This window comes from Oryzias latipes, chromosome 19 (assembly GCF_053564925.1).
Source record: "Oryzias latipes strain Hd-rR chromosome 19, Olatipes_Hd-rR_3.1".
In the NCBI taxonomy this organism is placed as follows: domain Eukaryota; kingdom Metazoa; phylum Chordata; class Actinopteri; order Beloniformes; family Adrianichthyidae; genus Oryzias; species Oryzias latipes.
This window is the reverse complement of record NC_136255.1, coordinates 11,227,242-11,248,511: the sequence shown is the minus strand read 5'-3', so window position 1 is coordinate 11,248,511 and position 21,270 is coordinate 11,227,242. Positions and strand designations below refer to the sequence as shown.

General features: G+C 37.2%; 1 protein-coding gene and 1 long non-coding RNA gene across 2 annotated transcripts; one reads left to right on the top strand and one right to left on the bottom strand.

The window, feature by feature from the left end:
* Positions 1-291: 291 nt before the first annotated feature.
* On the bottom strand, positions 292-21,079 carry gucy2g (guanylate cyclase 2g). Its single transcript, XM_078937025.1, has 22 exons — positions 20,594-21,079; positions 19,645-19,993; positions 19,441-19,550; positions 18,124-18,303; positions 17,894-18,038; positions 16,426-16,561; positions 15,222-15,325; positions 14,954-15,120; positions 14,728-14,868; positions 14,155-14,238; positions 13,869-13,973; positions 13,710-13,781; positions 13,240-13,408; positions 12,984-13,139; positions 9,325-9,502; positions 9,064-9,204; positions 6,258-6,450; positions 5,481-5,655; positions 5,129-5,227; positions 3,527-3,618; positions 3,340-3,447; positions 292-672 (listed from the first exon to the last, which is right to left on the bottom strand). Exons 1-22 carry the CDS (start codon positions 20,969-20,971, stop codon positions 592-594), a joined length of 3,363 nt encoding a protein of 1,120 aa, XP_078793151.1. The 5' UTR covers positions 20,972-21,079; the 3' UTR covers positions 292-591.
* LOC144987734 (uncharacterized) lies at positions 1,991-6,594 on the top strand. Its single transcript, XR_013651400.1, has 3 exons — positions 1,991-3,050; positions 3,349-3,423; positions 3,564-6,594. It is a non-coding gene; the product is annotated as an uncharacterized LOC144987734 (long non-coding RNA).
* Positions 21,080-21,270: the final 191 nt, after the last annotated feature.

Sequence of the window (21,270 nt, the reverse complement as noted above, 5' to 3'; positions counted from 1 at the left end):
CAGCTATAAAACACACTTCAAGTCACTTTTCTTTTTTTTTAGCTTTAAAACAAAAATCGTACCCACTTTATATTAAGTCCTACAAATCCGGAAATTTTTTAACATCCTTTTTCTACACAAATGAATTTTAGGAGATGTGCCACACTACAGCACTGTGATACAGATATTATCTCAACTCGTACTGTTTTTCTCAAACATGAACACATTTACTTCACCGAGAAAGAAATACAATTTAAGATTGCCTACTAAACTATTTTAACAATTGTGTATTTTAAATATTGATATGGTAGGTTAAAAAATGCAAAAGATTTTACAAATATATTAAAATATATATATATATATATTTTTTTTTTTACATTTATTTGATTGCACAAATACACCAATTTAAAAGGAAATCTGTGGTACTGTTTGAATTAAGAATTATGTATTTGTGTAACAATGCAACTCTTTGTTTTTTTTGAAAGATTTCAAAGTGGCAATAAAAAACTCTTACTTTGTAAAACAGTCTAACCACAGTGAGAGTGTATCTGAAGTTTGCATTTTGTGTTTTTAAACTCTAGAGTAACAAACATTCGTTAGGTTTATTATCTTTTAAATATTCACGGTCGTCATCGACGATTTTGAGCGGATGCTCTGGCCCTTGGAGTCTGCAGCTTTGAGGCTTCCTGTCATCTTTTGTGAAAAGGAAAAAGAATGAAGATAAAACAGATATTAATATTCACCAAAGCAAAGCATTTTAATGGTATTTGGAAATGCACACTGACTGCCACATTTCTCAGAACAATATATAAAAAGGTGGCCTATCAGATGAGTTTTAGAACATTTTCAAAAAACAAGACAAAAAGCATTTTTAGCAACCACATTGTTGCTGATTTTTAATTAAATAATAATGTAGCTTAAAAATGACTAAGACACTTGAGCAATGAGTCTAACAAATCATTTCAAATTGTTCACATGTCACATCTTTAACTTTCAACTTGTTACTTTCACATAGAGCATCCTTATTTTGTTATCTATTATTTTAGATATCTTCATCCTTCATAGCTTTGGTTCTTTCCTCTTAAAGTTCTCCTATTTTTTGATGTAGCTGCCCCCTGTCAGTCCTACCTTCATTGAAGTTATCATTCTTTACTTTTTTTTATACAAAACAGCCTTGATGCCTGAATTTATTTATAGATTTAATTAAAATAATGTCTTGGCTTTAATATGTGGCTTTTATTTTGATGTTAAATTAAGGTAATACTGGAGCCGAAGTGGTTTGATACATATTTTCATCAATAGGAATCAAGGGGTTAAGAAGGATTTTTATCGTATTGGTGCATAAACGCTTCTCTAGAATAAAAAAAAAACAAACTTCTCGAATGATCCACAAATCCAAATATAAATTATTTCAGGAAAAAACATCTTGTTGCAAAATATAAAGAACGTTTTTCGAGGTTGTTTGCCTGATGATAAAGTTTTCTACATTTTCTTCTATGTCTATTCACAGTTTCCTTCAGTAAGCTTTATCCTAGATCCACCTGGTTTACTCAAACCACCCCACGACTTTCTTTGTTATATCCATGAACCTCCTTTGGTCTTCCTCCAGACCTCCTGTCCCTCCTCTCAATGTGTCCAAACCATCTCAATCTGCTTCCCTGCATTTATCTCCAAAACATCTCTTTTCCTCTCTCTGTTGTTTTGAACTGTTGAACCTGTGAACTCGCCATTCCACTAGACTTCTTATTTACACACAAATAGTCTGTCTAGCTGCAGCTGACCTTCATTGGTCTCTTTTCCAGAACAAACCCCCACTTCTCTAGATGTTCCTCCACCTGCTCTCACTACAGATCACAATGTCATCTGCAAACATCATAATAATAATGGATTAGATTTATTTGCGCTTTTACTTGTTGCTCAAAGGGCTTACAATGTGTCCATTATTCATTCACTCCTCATTCATACTTGGTGATGGTAACTACTGATGTGGCCTCAGCTGCCCTGGGCGTGGCTGCCAGTTTGCACCTCTGACCATCACTGGAACATTCATACTCATCACACACACCAGTGGAGCTGCACTTGAGGCTGAAGGGAGGGTGAAGTGTCTTGCCCAAGGACACAACGACAGCTGGCTGGGGGGAGTGGGAATTGAACCACCGACCTTTGTGTCATTGGACAACCTGCTCTATCACCTGAGCCCCTGCCGCCCAACATCACAGTCTGTCCATCACCACTGCAAGCAGGAAGAGGCTGAAAGCTGATCCTTGGTGTAGTCCAACTTTTAACTTAAATTCCTCTGTCACACTTACACCACATCTCACTGTCTTAAAACTCTCATACATGTTCTGAATAACTCTGTCATTCCAGATTTTGTCATCCAAACCACACCTCCTCTCTCTGCATTCTGTCATAAACTTTCTCTAAATGCAGCTTCTTCTGACTTTCTCCGTTCTTCTCCAAATGTATCTTCAAGGCAAATATTGTCTCAGTGGTTCTCTTCCTCAGCATGAAACCACTCTGTTTTCTATAGATGTCCACTTCTGACCTCAGCCTAGCTTCTATTACTCTTTCCCATAGCTTTATTGTGTGACTCATCAGCTTAATTCCTCTGTAGTTTCCATAACTCTGCACGTCTCCCAGAACACTTTATTCAGATGTTCTCTCACTCTCCAAGATCCTGATAATCAGCCCAGTCAGAAAAAAAACATCTCAACGTGATAAATTGGTTACCTTGATTTAGCAAGGTTTTGATATAACGTTTTTACAAATACAGTAATTAAAAAAGAATTGGGTTCACATTTTATTTTAGCTAGAAAAATCATTTCTACACCAGATGTTCATGTTTACTACCACAATATATAAATACTATAAAGGACAGACTATAGTTGGTCTATAACTAAAAATACTGTGGGGTTTGTTAAAAGTTCCAATCAGATCATCTTTGAATCTAACGTTTTTTGTTTTTTGGGGGGAGCTCATTGCGCCCCGGGCGACTGCCCACATTGCCCACAGGAAAAAACGCCACTGCACCTCACAACCCCAACCCCAACAACAGTGGTGCAACAAAAATGGTGAGGAATATTTATTATTTTTTATCAGAGTGGGTTTTAAATGTTGTATTTTTGGACCTCTGTCCAATAGTAAAAATGTGAATCATGTTTTTTGTTTTTCTATTTTCCACATTACCAAAGATGGGAACAAACTTAGCAAAAATCTCACTGTCTGTGTAAATATAGTCTAAAACATTTTTCCATCATTCTACTCTGTTTTATTTGTAACAACGTTGTCTACCTCAGTCTCTAACAGAAAACTGTTTCAGGAAAAGTCTCAAATATACATTTTTTTCTTCTGTTTGTGTACCTCTTTCAGAAGTTTGAGACTGTCTGCATGTGATGAGCTTGGGGCCACAAGAGGAGGATTAAACCCAGTTTTTTTCAGGAGCCAGTAGGTCTTTTGAAATCCTTTACCCTGTCAGGAGATAAACTATAGTCGGATCTTAAGATGTTAAAAACACAAACCAGACATAAAAATAAGGAGAGTGTTTCACCTTCATTTCAATCTCTCCTCTTTCCTCCATCTCGAAGGATCCAGCCAGGACAAGAATGTCTGCTGTGGACTGAGAAATGTGAATCTTCAGGGCTGTGGAGTGAAAATGTTTTGATTAACCTTCTAAAGCCCACTATATAAAAGATTTGAGTGGAAAATGTATTTTTTTCTTTTTGGTATTGTATCGATATTTCAGAGCTCTCAATTATGCGACTGTCAGAAGTAGGAGCTCTGTCTCCCCCTCTGGTCACTGAACAGTCCCCAGAGTTCTAGCCACAATCAGTTCCCAGCAACCCCAGCACACACTTTCTGGATGCTGCACACCTGACTCTCATTCATTCAATCAACCACAGCATACTTGAATACTGTACTGAGTCAAGCTCAGTGCGAAGTATTGTTTGTGCCACTCTGCCTTCATTACCGAGCATTATAGTTGGACCTGATCTTCCTTTTCTGACCCTGTTTTCCTGCTGCCTGCCCTGACTCTTGCCTGGACTCTGACTACCCTGTCTCTCCTCTGATGCTTTTATGCCTGTTGTTGACCCCTGCCTGCCGGACTGACCTTGATTTAGCATTGTGGACTTTTACCTTCGCTAATAAACCTGCTGCACTTGGATCCAGCCATCTGACTGTTCTTGTGACAGACGTTGGATGATGAGTTAGGTTTTTGCTCTCAACAATGTTAGTTCGGGATGCGAAAATATTGACAAGCTTTGAGGAGAAAAAGCACATTATTTACCCACTGTCTCAAATTTGAACCACACATTTTTAACATGATGTAACTGTATCGTAGAAAAATAATTATTAACAAAGTTGACATTCTTTCAATACAGAAAGTAGCCATTAAAAATGAATATCAATAAGGAAATAGTCTCACCATAAACTTTAGAAAATTAGCTGAAAATTAGCTTTTCCTGCCAAAAGCGTTTTTGAGATTTCACCAAACCAGCCCTTTTGAAATGAGCAGGGGAAGCCTTTCTACTGCCCCAAATGAAAAGATAATTCACTTCAGGGTAGAAAACATGAACCAAGTTATAGACAATGAATTTTTAAGGAAAGTTTGATCATGAACCAAATGGTTATAGATTTCGTCATTTAGGTTCTTGATTATATTTGTTTGATTGCTACTGATTGCTAAGTCAGTGAAACATACAGCTAGATGTTTTTTTCAGGTGTAAATATATTTAATTAAAGCAAGAAATGCTTTAGATAATTGAAAGCAATTTTTTACAAGTATCAAAACAGGTTTAACACTTTGATCATTTGCTAGACCCGTTACAATAAGGCTTTGTTAACATGCTTCAAAAAGTTGGGATAATTAACAGAAAATAGTATTTAAAACACATCAGCTGTAATTTTGTGTTTTTGTTGACAGCATTGATAACCAAAAAGATCTTGGTGCTTTTGTTGGACACAAAAAGCCTATTTTAATGTAAAAAACAAAAGCTCAATTTCAATCAAGCCAGTTGTTGCCACAAAAATATTTCTGACCTTTCATTATTTTATTATGACCATGTAAATAAAATTCAGAATTTTGTTTCTGGAAGCAGTTTCTAACCCTGTAATAATCCCCCCAACCGTGATCAAAAGTGCCGACACTCACGTAAACTGTTGCTCTCCATGCGAGAAGCCGTGTTCACCGTGTCCCCAAACAGACAGTAACGAGGCATTGTAGTGCCCACCACTCCAGCAACCACTGGACCTGTAATAATAACTTCATGTCACATATTTGATTTTAGTAATGTAAGAGAATTGGAATATCTGACAAAACTAACATCATTGTTTTGGATTTCTGGTTAAGTACAATTTCATCATCTATTTTCTATCATCTGCACGTGTCTTAAAATGAAATATCAAAAAAAGCTTTAAAACTGCAAATAACAAAATAAAGCTCCAAACCAAAAAGAGAACTATTAAACTATCAAATAAAACTTAAACATAAAAAGAGCACCTACCAGAATGTATGCCAATGCGAATTGCAAGGCCCTCATTTGGCATGTGAGGTATTTTAAAGATTTTGATAGCGGCCAGGAAATGCAGAGCCATTGTGGATATCTCTAAAGCGTGTTTGTTTCCATTGCTGATGGGAAGGCCACTAGCTACCATGTATGCATCACCAATAGTTTCTACCTTTTGGAGACACAAAATAAGAGGGGTTTTATCTTAATATAGTAAGAATTGTGTTTAGTCATCGGCTGCTGTTGGGCAAAGGCGGGGTGCACCTTGGACAGGTCCCAGTTAGGATGAGAACCAGGGCCTTCTCATTGTGAGGTGAGAGCACTAACAACAACATTTTTTAATGTATTAATAACTTTAATAGTACATTAATGTAAATAAATAAGTATTTGCCCTTGTAACAGCTAACAGTCAGCAAAAGACAATAATAGAAAAGTTTATTATTGTAACTAAAATACTTGATGTAGATTTGCAGAAAGTGACTGAAAACATCCCAGTTGCCATTTCAGTTACTTGACTATTCAAGCAAAAGTCATTTTGCAAGTCTTTTTAAAAACATACTTTGGCTTTGTTCTGTTTCTCTATGTTTTTTTATTCTGTTTGTTCTATTTCCACTCTGCATTAGCTTTGTGATGAACCACATTCAAAATTCATTAAAAGACAAACAAGCCAGTCTGAAAAATTTCTTAAAAATACTTATTTGTATTCAAATGCTTATAAATGTAAATGTGTTGACAAATAAGGTTGTCTGCATGTAAGTTTTCTCTGCTCCTTACTTTGTACACGTCATACATCTTTATGATGTCGTCAAACAGGCTGTAGAGGTCATTGAGGAATGTTACCACCTCCATGGCTGAACTGACCGAACACATGGAGGTGAAGCCGACAATGTCAGAGAAGAATATGGTCACCATGTCGTAGCTCTGTGGCTCCACTGATTTTCCCGACATTAGCTGATCTGCAATGTACCTACAAAAAGCCATGAGTGTGAACAACAGAACATGATGATTGCCTCTGCAATGTAAAATGTTAAAGCAATACTGAGTTCCTGCTTTCACTTCAGTACAGAACTCCTTCATACTTTCAGCTATTAAAGGCAATTTGGTTTCAAAATGTTCTTCTTATTTTGGAAATTCTTGGACATTTTGTTTTGGTGTTTTATGGTTTATAACTTATCAAGCAAAATAACTTTTTTGCCACAGAAATGAAAAGAGAAGTGTTCAAGTCTTTAACAAACTTTGTGCCAGTTAAAAGTGATTACTTCAGCATATTTTAAGATAGAAAAATCATACAACCTTAAAAACGTTCATAAAGCATCAAACTCTTTCAGTTGTACTCAATTTTTTAAAAATCCTAATTTTTTAACACAATCACAATTTCAGATATATATATATTTTTTTTTTCAATTTTAGAAAATATTTGGATTGATAGTACATTTCAAAGTACGGGAAAATTTAGGACCCGGGGAGGACATTACAGTTATGGTAAGGAGATGTATTTTCTCAGTAAAAAAAAGCGATTGTCAGGAAAGGGTGGTGGACTAAATGCCTAAGTCACACTGCCCTTACGTGTGGATACGGGCTGTCTGTGAGCAACAAATGGACAAACCTGTGGGGCGCACACGTAGTCCATACCAAAATTTTAAGATAAAAAATATCAGCGCACAGTTTTTTCCATGGGCATGTTGCGGGTGACAGGCTCCAGGGAAAGTTAATGAGTATTCAGACTGGGAAATCATTTGGTCTGGGCCAAGTCGTTTTAATTTGGTCCGGATTGAGTTCTGAACCTTGCGTTTGGTCTGCATTCAGCTTTAGTTCAAAACTTTCCACAGAAAAGCATGAAAGAAGCACTTAAAGCTATGTTAAAATAAACGTTCTAACAAACAAACAGTTGGACCCATTTTTCTGTTTGATAAAATGACAATCATTGCTTATTTCTATTTCTGTTTCCTAATTCCTAATCTGTTTGCATCATGTGATGACCTGCTATGGTGACCGTTTTGGTCAGGATGGATTCTATTCAGACTGAGAAATCTCAGAGTAAACCAAAGTTCAGTCCAATTGGAAACGAACCGAGAGCACCTCGAAAGATGGGTCTGAGAGGGGTTCCTAGTCACGGACCAGGGTCTTCTTTGGTGTATTCAGACTGCAAATTTGCTCCTGATTAAAGAGCATGTAAGGGTAAGGGTGAAGTAGGTGAGACACAGGCATGTGGCATGAATTTTTCACCCCCCCCCCCCCCCCCCCCCACCCTGCACACTGTTCAAGGGGCACATTACTACTCTTCAAGTGATAAGTTCACACTCCTGCCATTCCTTGCAGCAGCCTGAGTGTTAGGAATGAGAACATTAGACAATCACTGCATAGTTTGGGAGGGGTGTCTTGTGGGTGCTTACATATCACCCGCACGCACCACACACCATTTGCATGTGGTCGCTAAGGCCATTTCACAAATGACAAGAGCGTAGCACCATATGTCAGCATCACCTATACGCCATAAGTGTTTGTATCTTACATTATCCCCACGCTATGTTCACAGTGGGAATGGGACGCATGTTTATGGGCGTTCTTTATGACCCGCTTTTAGCAGGTTCGGACCGTACAAGCAGAGTGGGGCTTCTTCTTCTTCTTTATCTGTTTCTACTGGGGCGGCCGTGGTGCAGCGGTAGGGTGGTCAACCCTGATTGTAATATTTCAGGTTCGATTCCTGCCTTGAATGCCCATGGGTTAAAGTGTCCTTGGGCAAGACACTGAACCCCCCCCCCCCCCCCCCCTTGCCTCTGGTGGGAGGTTGGCAGCAGAGCTGCCACCAGTGTGTGACTGGGTGAATGGGACTGTGACTGTAAAGCACTTTTGGCCTTGAAGAAGGTAGAAAAGAGCTATATAAGTATGCACCATTTACTGTTTTCTAGCACATGTCCTCCACCTACAGTTGGAAGAGGCTTGATGCAAAATGTAGAAGCGGTGCAAATCTTGCTCCAGGCTTTGTCTTTCACAGCTCTATTCTGATATATGAAAGAATAAATAATTGTACAAGCCTCAATTATTAATTTCTCCTCCATGATCAATTTTCAAATAGTTGGCACGTCTATGAAATGAAAAGGACAACCGCACCGATACTGGTAAAAAAAAGGAGAAACAAACTCTGGGTGACAGCAGCAATCTTCCAAAACCAAACAGGTAACCAGACTCTAATTATACTAAAGATGATGAGTACCAGAGGGCAGCTGTGGATGATCAGCAACTTAAACTTGGTTTGACTGGAAATGAAGGAAAACAAAACCTTAAAAGGGAACATGAACAAAAAAATATTTATTCTATGCTTTGTTAGTTTATTTAGCAATTAGCTTCAGTTAGTAGCTTCAGTATGCAGCCTTGCAGTGGTGAAATTTCTCTAATTTTATTTTACCAAGACGCAACTGCACACTGCATTTTAAAACATAGAGCATGCTTGAAATGGAAGATAAATCAACTTATAAAATTACTTTACATGCACACTTTTACCCGCAGAAGAAAAATATGTTATCTTTTCACGGCTCAATTTCTAATTTTGAGCTAAAATGTAAAATTCTAAAGCAGAAACCTTGGTAACATGCTGGAGAGAAGTTTGTCTGCTCTGGCCTTCTCCACTGTCAGCTGGTTGGTCCTCTCCTCCACCACCTCCTCAAGGTGATTTGCATATTTCTCTAACTTGTCAACCATGCTGTCGAGGATATTTGCATGGCTACAATGCAGAAATGACAAATATGGAACCGTTTTTAGTTCTGTTTTTTTTTCTGAACATGTAACTGATGATCATGTGTTTCATGACGATAGGTGATTATACAGGCTCACATTGACAGACCTCTCGGGACTTATGCTCTTCAATCGTCTCCGGATGGATGCAAAAGGTGGCCTGTGGTCGGGCTTTTCAGACCAGCAGGCCTTTAGCAGTGCGTTGACCTTCTCATCACACAACTGGTCTGACAGCACTGGTCGAAGAGGTTCTCCTTGAAAAGGGATCCTCAGTTGTATAATAATATCTGGAGAAAGAAATACAGAAACATTTTGTATGTTACTATTTGCAGAATACACATTTTAAAGCCAGTGGATTTCTCAGAATGATTAATCTGGTCCCTAAATTCTCTGGAGTTAAACGTTTTTTGTAGTCCTGGACTGCAAGGAGCAGATTTTTTTTGGTCATTTTTTTCTATCGCTGTGACTTGAGCAATATTTTCACCCTGTCTCATATAAAAATGTTCAACCAAATTTGTATGCACCTAGTCTCTTGTGAATCAGAATTCTGGGGATAGTGAACAACCCTCTCCAAAAAATGATTACATTATAGCAGGCAAAACTAACAAAAAAAAATTAATGGAGAAAAAATCTCTCAGGGGGCTCAAAAAATATATCAAAATCCACTGACGAAGCCAAAAAACAAGTGTCAGGGATATCCTACAAAGTTTTGAAATTATTTGAATTTGAAGTTTTGAAATGGGATGGCCACAGGACCTACAGCTTGGCGGCCATTTTGTGGCAAAGGGTGACATTTGTTGATTTTCACAATTTTTTCAAAAATATGGGAAGCGAAACCTTAAGTTTGAGCAATCTTCACATAATTTCCCTCACATACCACCAGGATAGGGCTTGTTGACCTAGGGAAGGGCCACCGTCTTGAATTAAAAAAAAAAGATATTCAATACAACTACAAATTTAAACTCCTCCTCTGAATTTTGATCTATTGTCTCCTAACTAATTGAGCAGGCATGTGCACAGATAGGGCCCTAGGGGTGCATGAGCACCTGTCCTTTAAGCCTCATCATAAAAAGTGCCCTAGTGCCCTTTTTTTCTTTGTATTAATATTTAAAAATCCCTTCTAGAAATACAAGAAAAAGAATTGTCGCTACAAAATCCGGTATTGCACCACACATTCCTATATTTCCTCTTCTGAAAAAGCCCAGTTTAGATCCTAGCAACTTAGCCAACTATAGACCAATATCAAATCTCCCTTTTATTTCCAAAATCCTAGAAAGGGTTGTAGTTAAGCAGCTTTACCACCACCTACAGGACAATAGGCACTTTGAACATTGTCAGTCATGGTTCAGACCACACCACAGCACTGAAACTGCACTAGTTAGAGTCTCTAATGACTTGTTATTGGCCTCAGAACAGGGACTACTGTCTATTCTGGTCCTGTTAGACCTTAGTGCAGCCTTTGACACAATCAACCACAGTATTTTACTCCAAAGGTAAGAGCATGACATAGGGATCAGAGGATTTGCCCTCCAGTGATTTGAATCCTATTTATCCACTAGGTAACAGTTTGTTAATGGACAGTCCTCTCATTGCATTCGACTTAGCTACGGAGTCCCACAGGGCTCAGTTTTAGGTCAGTTTTGCCCTTAGGAAATATAATCAGGAAACAGCATTAATTTTCACTGTTATGTGGATGATACACAGTTGTATTTATCCATTTAAACATGATTGACCATATGGACAAACTTAATGCCTGCATCAGACCTGGAAGACAATTATTACCTCCTCCTAAACCCAGAAAAAACTGAGGTAATTATAGTTGGTCCTAAAAACTTGAGAGATGCTCTGTCTGATCAGATAGTCTCCCTAGATGGCGTAAGTATAGCCTCCAATTCCACAGTTAGAAACCTTGGTGTTTTCATTTACCAGGATTTATCATTTAAGGCTCACATACCACAGGCATGTAAAACTGCATTTTTTCACCTGTGCAAAGATCAGAAATATATTATCTAAAAGTAATGCTGAAAAACTTATCAATGCATTTGTTACATCTAGGCTTGATTCTTGTAACTCTTTACGAACTTGTAAAGTTCCTAAAAAAGTCTTCAGCTTGTTCAGAATGCTGCAGAAAGATTGTTAGCAGGAACTAGCAGAAGAGAACACACTACTCATGTGTAAGTTTCACTTCACTGGCTCCAAGTTGATTCTAGAAATAAGTTCAAAATCCTCCTGCTAACCTACAAGGCCTTACGTGATATGACCCCATCCTATATTAAAGATCTCATAGTGCCTTACCAACCAAACAGAACATTTCACTCACAAAATGAAGGACTGTTTGTGGTTCCCAGAATTTCTAAAAGTACAGTTGGAGGTGGAACCTTTAGCCACCAAGCCCCTGTCTTATGGAACAAGCTCCCAGCTCATGTACGAGAGGCTGACAGTTTCTACATTCAAAGTTAGGCTTAAAACAATTGTTTTTCCTGCATATTTCCTACTTTGAGCCCCTGCCCCTCTAAAATCTTGTGCACGTCCCTGTCCTCAAGCAACACTGGAAAGCTAATGATGAAAAATCTGTGTTTTAGAAGTTTTAGAAGGCTCAAGATGAACGAAACAATATGACACAATATAAACATACAAGGAATGTAGGCGTGGTTAACAAAACACTTCTGTTGCTAGGGAAATCCACAAGTTTACTTGAGCTAATTTTTCTAAAAATTACATAGACCTACCCGCTCGTCACACCAAGGCGACCAAAAAATTAAATCGTTTCTATAGAGCACGTGTCAAACTCAAGGCCCGGGGGCCAAATGTGGCCCTCCATGTCATTTTATGTGGCCCGCGAGAGCATAAAAGTTTTTAATTTCTTAAAAGAAATAGAAAAAATTGGTGTGTATTAATTCATATCTAGGGGTAATCACACTTGAAATATCAGATTGGGCAACTATGCATTAGGACTTAAACACTGTCAATATAACCTAATTGAATTTAAAAGGATTTATGCTAGAGTAACAAGCAAACATATGTTTTCTATGCAACTGTAATTGTCACTTTAAAAAGTCATAATAAATAAATAATGAGTTATTTAACATTAAGGAGTAGTTAAATTTATTTTTCATTACCTTTAGTTACAGGTATAAGTTATATCTGGCCCTTTAAGGACAACTGCTATGCTGATGTGGCCCTCAGTAAAAATGAGTTTGACAACCCTGCTATAGAGAATAACTAACAGTTAAGCAGCCGTTTTATTTAAAAAACATGTTTTTACAATTTTTGTCATTTATGTCATTTAGCTCTGACCAGGTTGGCAGGGGCAGAGGTGAAGACTGAGGGGCATGCATTAACTGTATGATATTGCTGGACGGATTGCGTGTGACGTCACCCATGGCCTTGCTTCTGGTCCCAACCAAATTAAGTCATTTCAGTCACAATTTTTCAGCTATATGTCTATCACCATGTTTGAACGAGACATCCACAATAAGATAGACAAAGAAGACGAAATGTTCCTTGCAACTGGGAACATGCTTAAGAACTTGAGAACAGGAAAGCAGTGATCAAATCTCCTGGCTCCACTTTGGAAGTGGTGAAGTGAATGGAACATTAAACTTAGTGAGCAAAGGAAAGTTGATCAAAACTTTGAAATGTTATTAGAGTAAAAGATCCGAGCCAGACATAGGGGGTTGTTGAATGGGTTTAACCCACAGAAAAAACTTTACAAGAAAATATTCCAAATACTGGAAGAATTTCAAGAAAAAAGGGAAAATTACCAACCTTTGGGGTCCAAATTGATGTCTTGATACGGACCAGCTTTAGCATTATACATGAGTTCCCACATGATGATGGCAAAGCTGAAAACATCCCCTTTAGGTGTTCCGTAAAGTGGAAGTCCAACATGTCTCAGAAGCTCCGGGGCTGTCCAGTACATCTCTGCAACAAACTCATAACTCTTTACAAGAATTTACTTGAACTCAAATGCTGTACTTGAAGAATTAAGGATGCTTTATTGTTTTTTTGGGAATCAACTTACCCTCATAATTGATGATTTCCTGGCCATTTCCATTATTTTTGTCTCCATGTCTGAACTCCCACAAACCAAAGCCGGAAAGTTTGATTTGAAGTCGGCTGTCCACCAAACATGTGCTGGGCTTTAGGTTTCCATGAAATTTCAGGCTGCTCTTGTGAATGAACTCCATTCCCTAAATCACAGGTCATCGTGAACAAATTGAAAACTTAAATTTTAAGTCTTAAATCCATCTATCTATCTATCTATCTATCTATCTATCTATCTATCTATCTATCTATCTATCTATCTATCTATCTATCTATCTATCTATCTATCTATCTATCTATCTATCTATCTATCTATCTATCTATCTATCTATCTATCTATCTATCTATCTATCTATCTATCTATCTATCTATCTATCTATCTATCTATGTATGTTCTAAAAGGAATAGGACTAATCTGGGCTTCCATAAGTTAGTAAACACACTCACATTGACAATGTCATATGCAAACGACAGTTTGAACATCCCATCCAGATCTACGTCTGATGACTTCAGAACATCCTGAAGAAATTGAATTACAAAACAGGGTGACTACTTACAAGCTCAAAGTTTCACATTTGTAAAAAGAAAAAGATTTATTGCACTCACATTGAGACTGCCTTTTTTGCAGTACTGGGTGACCAAACAGACGGTAGGTGGCTCAATACAAACCCCGAAGAACTGCACCAAGTTTTCATGCTTCATCTCTTTCATCTTTCTTAAAGAGGTCAAAATAATTAGGCACAAACTGTTTGTTTTAGAGGATGAACAAAACTATTTGTTAAAGAAATAAAAGCAAATATGTTTTTAAAGGTACACAATTCTCACTGATTTGTTTAGATAAATAAACGAAGAAAAAATATCCATAGAAATAAGGCAAAGGCAAAAACTTAACTATGTGAAACTCTGAGATAACTGAAGGTTTCTGGAAGTTAAAGTTGACGTGGTTGTTGATGTACTTGATGGCCACTTGATTTCCCTTAATGAAAACAAAAAACACGGAGAGACAAATAATCAATGTAATAAATGCGTCTACCTTAAAAATTATCACTTAAAAAGTTACAGGTAAATCTAAATGAAATATTGGTGCTCTTTCAATATTTCATTCTTTTTAATTTTATATATTGGTTCAACTATTTTGAACTGTATTATTTTGAAAAGCAAAGACAAACCAAATAACTAATAAAATATACAATAAAAACAAAGTTGTATTTGACATCAAAGATGTTTTTTACATCTGAATTATTTTTATGTTTTAATAGAAAATCTGCCAGTGTAAATTGGCATATTTATCTTTCAGCGTGCATTCAGTGGCTGCATGTTTTGAAACGGCCATTTACTTAGGCTTTTCATTGGAAGTGGCCTCTTCAATGCACGTTGCCGAGGCTGGTATGACCATAGCTTTAGAAATAGAAGCAGAGAACAGAGACTCTGGCTTAGGTTTTTTGCTCTTAGACCAGTGCTTTACCTGATAAAGACCGATTGTGGTGTAGATGTGTTCTCTGCCCGTCTTGTCCCGCAGATCAAAGCTGTTGCTGGAAAAATTAGTATGGCAGCTACTGCTTCCACTATGACTCCCGGAGGAGCTTTGAGATAAGCCCTGGGTTCCCTGGAGAAGATGCAACAGAACTGAGAAGGAGCATAAACACAGAGGTGCACTCCTGCCTCATGAATCTGCTCTCTGGTGTTCATACTGAAGGGTCCCTGATGATGGTGATTTCGCTGTAGTTGATGATCCACCAGCAGGAGTCATCCAGTCGTGTCTGGAGTTTGAACTTCTGCAGCATGAGGACCCCAATGAACAGAATTCCCACCACACCAATGAAAGGGAAAGTCACAAGTACAGCCAGCATCGTAATATCTGGAAGGAGGAATTATGACATAATTTAATATACTATGCTCCTTAGGCAAAAAATGATTAAAATGAATCATATTCACTGTCATCTTGAGAAGGTGTTTTACCATTTGTCAGCCACGTACAAAGCTCGTTGTTGAAACCACATTCAGGCATATCTGTAGGAGGCCTTCCTTTTGGCCAAACTACAGAACCAAACATGGACGTTGGTCTGAAAAAGAAAACAACATTTTTTGTAATTCTATAGTAAGTATGTCATGTCTCATAAAAACAAAACAAATGTACAGATAGGCTTTACAGTTTTTCTCAGTCGCTTTAGTACAATTTAATACAATAAGTTTGCAAATACGTGTGCATTTCTCAAAACAATTAGTACAAACAGCAAAACACTATGGATTTCTTGCAAAAGCCTGTAACTTGCTCAAAATCTTTAGTTCATCTCTCAAAACTAAGTCTTTATGTCATTGAACATGTCAGTGCCATCAGAATGTCAAGTCCTTGTGTCATTGTCTACGAACAAGACATTCAAATGACTTAGTCATGTTGTCAATATAACTGTGTATTTTAGAGGGAGGTTCTGATGTAAACTATGGCTAAAGTTTTGATGACAATTATAGTAAAATGGAAGTTACACCTTTTTTGTTTGATTGCAAGAGACTGGACAAGATTCACATTTAGACTTTTATTGTTCATATTGTAATTTGTTGACAGACCATGTCATACCAACATAGAAAAAACCCACTGCAAACAGCAACACAAAGGGAAAAAAGGTAGGACAATATTCTGTCCAACAGTACAGGCAGTGCAATAGGAATTGGTGTGGTCTTCCTACACCTCTTGTCGTTCCTGTATGTTAGGCCACAAATTCTCATCCACATCACAGCGAATATCCTCTCTTGCAATGCAGCGAAATATGTTTGTCACATTATGACAACTTGGTCAACCATTTTGCAGTTAATGATTTATACGATGAACTAATGACTAGGTGTTTTGAGGAGTAAAACTATTGCACAGTGAACTATATAATACATTTTGATCAACATGACATAAACAATTGATAATGTAGCAAAGAGCAGAGAATTGTACATAATCATTTGCATGGATGTACCAAAGCAATTGCAACTTGTTCAAAGAAGTGAGAAACTGCTTATATGATGTGCACAAGTGACATCATGATGTGAAGATTGAACAAATAGTTTTGGGAATTTCATTCTGATCTGAGAATTGTACTAAAGCGACTGAGAGAAACTGTAAACAAAAAAAACAACGTAAATTTGACAGTATTTAAAGGTCGTTCTTTACTGTTTTTACCTGATGTTTTTAGATTCACTTTCAAAATGAAGAATCGGCACAAATTTGGTTTTGTCTTCTACTTGCTGCAGGTCATAAATGGAATAGTCCAGATATCGCTCACCTTCTTCATCAAAGTGGACTAGTCCAGATGCACCTGCAAACAATACATTGAAGCTTTAGTACAAATTGCGTTAACAGAATTATTATTAAATGCCTCAATTCTATTCAATTCTCTATTCTACACAGATGATTTATAATGTACAGTTTTTAATTCCTGTCAGACACATCAACCTGTTAGTGCTGATCTTTTTTCACATGTGTATGTTGATTTGTTCACATATGTGCATGTGATATGCCTTGTTTGTTAAGTGTGTGCACACACAAGTACATTTTCAACTTCTTCCCTAATTTTTTTTCAATCACACCTTCTTTCTAATCAGTCCACAACTTGGAGTAAAAAAAACTTAAATAATAAAATGTGATTTAGCTTCTAAAGCAAAAGGGGTTTATAAAAATATACACTTAGTTTGTGCAAGAAGCATATGCAGAATTTCAATTATAACAATAACATTTGTCCAATACAAGAACAGGGTCTCGGCCTTTTTCCGCTTGCTCAGTAGCTGGACAGGACTAAGGGGAAAATGTGGACAGACATTTTCTTCACAAGATATATTCAAAGCTGTGCGAATGTATTATTTTGGTTTATAAAGGAAATTATTTAAAACAGATGGGAATTTTTTGAATATATATTATTTTCTTTGAGAAAGACTTTTGGTTTCAGATTCTAAGTTGTCAATAAAGTCTGAATAAAGTTTTTCTTTGATGATTGACCTGACAGACTGAGCTGAAGCAAGTGGGAAAAGGGAAATACAATATCTGACTTTACGACTGAAACAAACTTGTATTTTTCCAGAAATTCTAACCATACTGGGATTATTGTTTCCAGTTATGCTGTCTATATAAAAGGTGCATTTAAGCTTGTGCATTACTAATGTATCTGTCCTTGTCTGTGGTAACTTGACAGCAAAATTTGTGTTTTCCTGCTGTAATCAAGATAAAAACAGATCATGGCAAGTATTGTCTTTTACTTGCAGTTATTTTACCTGTAAGTTTTAAGTTGAACTGTTTTTCACCTTAAATGGAAGCAGTTTCCTCATTGAGTCAACACTCTAACAGAAAAAAAGCTTTAGACACGCTGACTAAACACATGTTGACACAGCATACAATTTCATGGCACAGGCAAACATAAATATCTTTTTTAAGTGAATGCAAAAGATAGACAGATACATAGGAATTCTTCTTTGCTTATTTTTTTAAATAAAAACCCTAACACATGCCACCTTTGGATAAACTTGTGATGCCATAGGTTTGTGAACTGCGCTTCAGATACATGGCAAGCCCTTTGCATGCAAAGTTTCTGGGCCTTTTGATTTATTTTCTTCACAACAAAACTTTACAAAACAGGTATGTATAAAGTTATAGCTACCATAAAAGCGAATGCTGTTTTTGTTTTTCAGTCTCTGCAGAAGTTGGCGGCCATCATAGGGATCTTTGCCATCTTTCAGCACTTCCTTTAGCCCCATGGCATAGAGAAGCACAGCGTCATGCAGATAGGCAGAATATGGGCTGACCTAGCATGTGGGAAAAGATGTGAATTTGAGTAAACACATATTTATTTGAAATTCAAGGTTGCATGTTCCACCGTCGTCCACTAACCTCGCTTTCAGATGTCAGGTTGGTCTGGAAAGGCTGTCCTTTCAGTCTTTGAAAAACTTGACTGAAGAAATCGTAGTACTCATATCTGTCATAAGATTTTTGACCAATGATGAAGGTCATGTCAAAAGCTCTTAGGACAGTTTGGTTGATCTTGTTCATGACAAATTTCCAAAAGTTATCCTGTTTAATGAAAGGAGAAAAAAAAGTGCAAATATGGAAAATCTGTTGGTCATAGTCATACAAGTTGGTTACCTTTTGGCTTACATCGTTGGGGCTCACCACAGCAAAACATTTTTCACTGATTCGCACATATGATTTGGTAGAGTTTTTATGCCAGATGTCCTTCCTAACACAACCCTGTATTGTCAATGCACAGGGAAACCCAGATAGGCAACAGCATCAAGGGGTCATACCTAAGGATCCACCCCAGATTTGGCTCATTGTAAACCCAGGTTTTCCTGCATAATGGTCCTACTGAGCTATCCAGTTATAATATTATTACAACTGGATATAATAATATGACTATGAGTATAACTATGACTACTATTATCATAGTCATACGTAATGGCCTTTGACTGCCAACCTAGCCTTAATAACGTGATTTAGAAAGGAAGATTTAGAACGTTTCACTTCATATTTGGAAAGAATCCTTAATTATATTTTATTTTTAAAAAACTTTTGAACTTCAAACTGATTCATATTTTATATTTTTGTCATTTTCAAGAAATGCATGACATAAACAAATTGATTAGAATATAATGACATTTAAAAGACTGTCAGGGGAAGAGCTACAGGGGGACTAGGGGGCAGCTGCACCCTACATGCCCCTAAATATTTTAGTTATTCTTAATGTCATTTTTGACAAAGATTAAGAAATCATCAATACAACCCTCTTTAGGAATTGCAAATGCTCAATGAAACATTAAATAAATAAAGCAGTTTGAAATACGTACTTTTTGTTCTTTCATTTATGATTGCCTTCCAGGCTCATTTGCCACCCTTCCAAAGTCTTCTGCCCCCTTTTCCACCCCCGATATAAAATGTGCTAGCTCCGCCCCTGCAGGCTATGTAATTGTTTGCCCTAAAATTCAAGCAAAACAAGACACAACGCAAAAAAAAAAAGTATTTTCTTTTAATAATAATCCATTTATGCTGTGCAGTTGTGATGATTACAAAATAATCTCAAAACTGTTCATAGGTCTGGAGAACTTTCCTGCCAGTTTGACTTTATGATGGATAAAAATCTTAGATAACTCCTGAGTTTTTTTTATGTGGCAATAAAATGTAACCATTCAAGCTTTAAGCCCTTTTTCTCACCTCAAACTGCTGCACCAGGAAGAAGACATAGTCCCCGTTCATCAAACCCTGACGCTCCGCCTCTAGCAGCAAAGCCATGGAGTCCTCTCTGTTTGTCAGAACCACGATAACTGCAAAAGAAAGTGACAAAAAAATTAGAAATATGGAGGAAATGTGATTCTATGTTTATAGATGGCAGCAAAATGTTTAGTCAAACAGTTTCACCTCTTGCAACTGTCGAGATGTACTTCACATTTTGATAAACCAGCTTAGGGTTGCTTGTGTCAAACTTCACCTCTGCAGTCAGTTTAAATCTGGCTCTCAGTTTATCCTCTATCGTTTTCCACAAAGCGTCTACCTTATCCCAGGTGTTTGTCTCCAAACCTCCTCCAATCATAGCCACGTGTCTCCACCCAAAGAACTCCAAGGTCTTAACCAAGACCTCAGAGCTTCTTTTGAGAGGGGGTATGACTTTGATGTAGGAGTCGTAGATCTCATTGTTGTCCATTTTGGAAGACTGACCCACAAAACCAAACATTGGGATGTGCCACGTGGAAGCAAGAAGACCAGTAACCTGGGGAAAAATATATATATATATATAAAAAGTTATTAGTTTAAAAAAGAGCAGAAGGTTTGATTTTTTAATTAGGTGAAAACACATGGGAATTGTTACTGTTGGATGAGCAGGCATGAACAAACCCAAACATTTACTTTCTTTGGAAATCAAAACTTGTCCTTTTCTGTTTTTACTTTTTCTTTCCATGTATTATTTACGTCACTAACCTGTGTTGTAACTAAGCTCTTTCTGGATGATGAGGTTATAGTGGGAAAACTCTTTTTTTCAGAAACACACACTGCAGTTTATAATAAAGAAAACGCCAATGACAAAATAAGGACACACCTGCAGAATGACCTAAATAAGGCTAGTTGTTTTTTTGTTTTTTTACAATTGTACATGAACAGTAACATGCTATAAAGTGTCTAAGGAGAGGAAACAGACTAATAAAAAAGCTTAAATCTATCAGATTGTCTGATTTGTATGATTGTAATAAGTTATAAGAACAAAATGAATTTAAAAAGATGTAAAATGTTACCTAAAACACTAAGCTATACCATAAATAGACGCAATATTTTCTAATTTAAGCACTAAACATAAAATTGCCATTTACCATACCTCTGCTTCTTCAGGACAAGCCGGTCCAAAGAGAGCCGTCACGTTTTCTGTCCATACCTGATGGATGAACCCTCCCAGGGACAATTTGGGATCACAGCCTGTTTCCTTGTACACAAAATCCAGGCTGTAGTTCCCCAAGAAGGAGGGGTTGGTATTCACCTTCTCCACAGCTATCTGTATGGCCGAGCCCAGCCGCTGGGCACTGAAGGGGTAGGAAATGTTCCAGGGAGCCTGGAAGCCAATGAGCAGCCGGTAACTTTGAGACCCATTGATGTTGTTGTTGTTGTTGCTGATTAAAGCAGCATTTGATGCAAGTGTGAGCTGGAGCACTAAGGTGCAGCTTCCAAGCCAAAAATACACTGTTCTCATCATTGTCATCCTGGTCCGTGCTTGACACCACTGAACTTAAATACCCATCTCCCCTCAGTGAGGCTGCATGGTTGCTCGAGGAGGAGAAAATGTGGAGTGGAGTGGGAGGTGCATAAAGAAAAACAAGTTATTCTCTGTCAAGTATCACTCTTTAGTGATACTTGACAGAGATTCCAAAACTGTCATTAAAGTTAAATTTTATGAAATGAACAAACAGAATTAAAATGGAAAATGTGAAAATATTTTATTTACACTCCATTTGCATGTTACATAGCTACGCCATTTTGTAGTAAATATGTTTTTAGCAC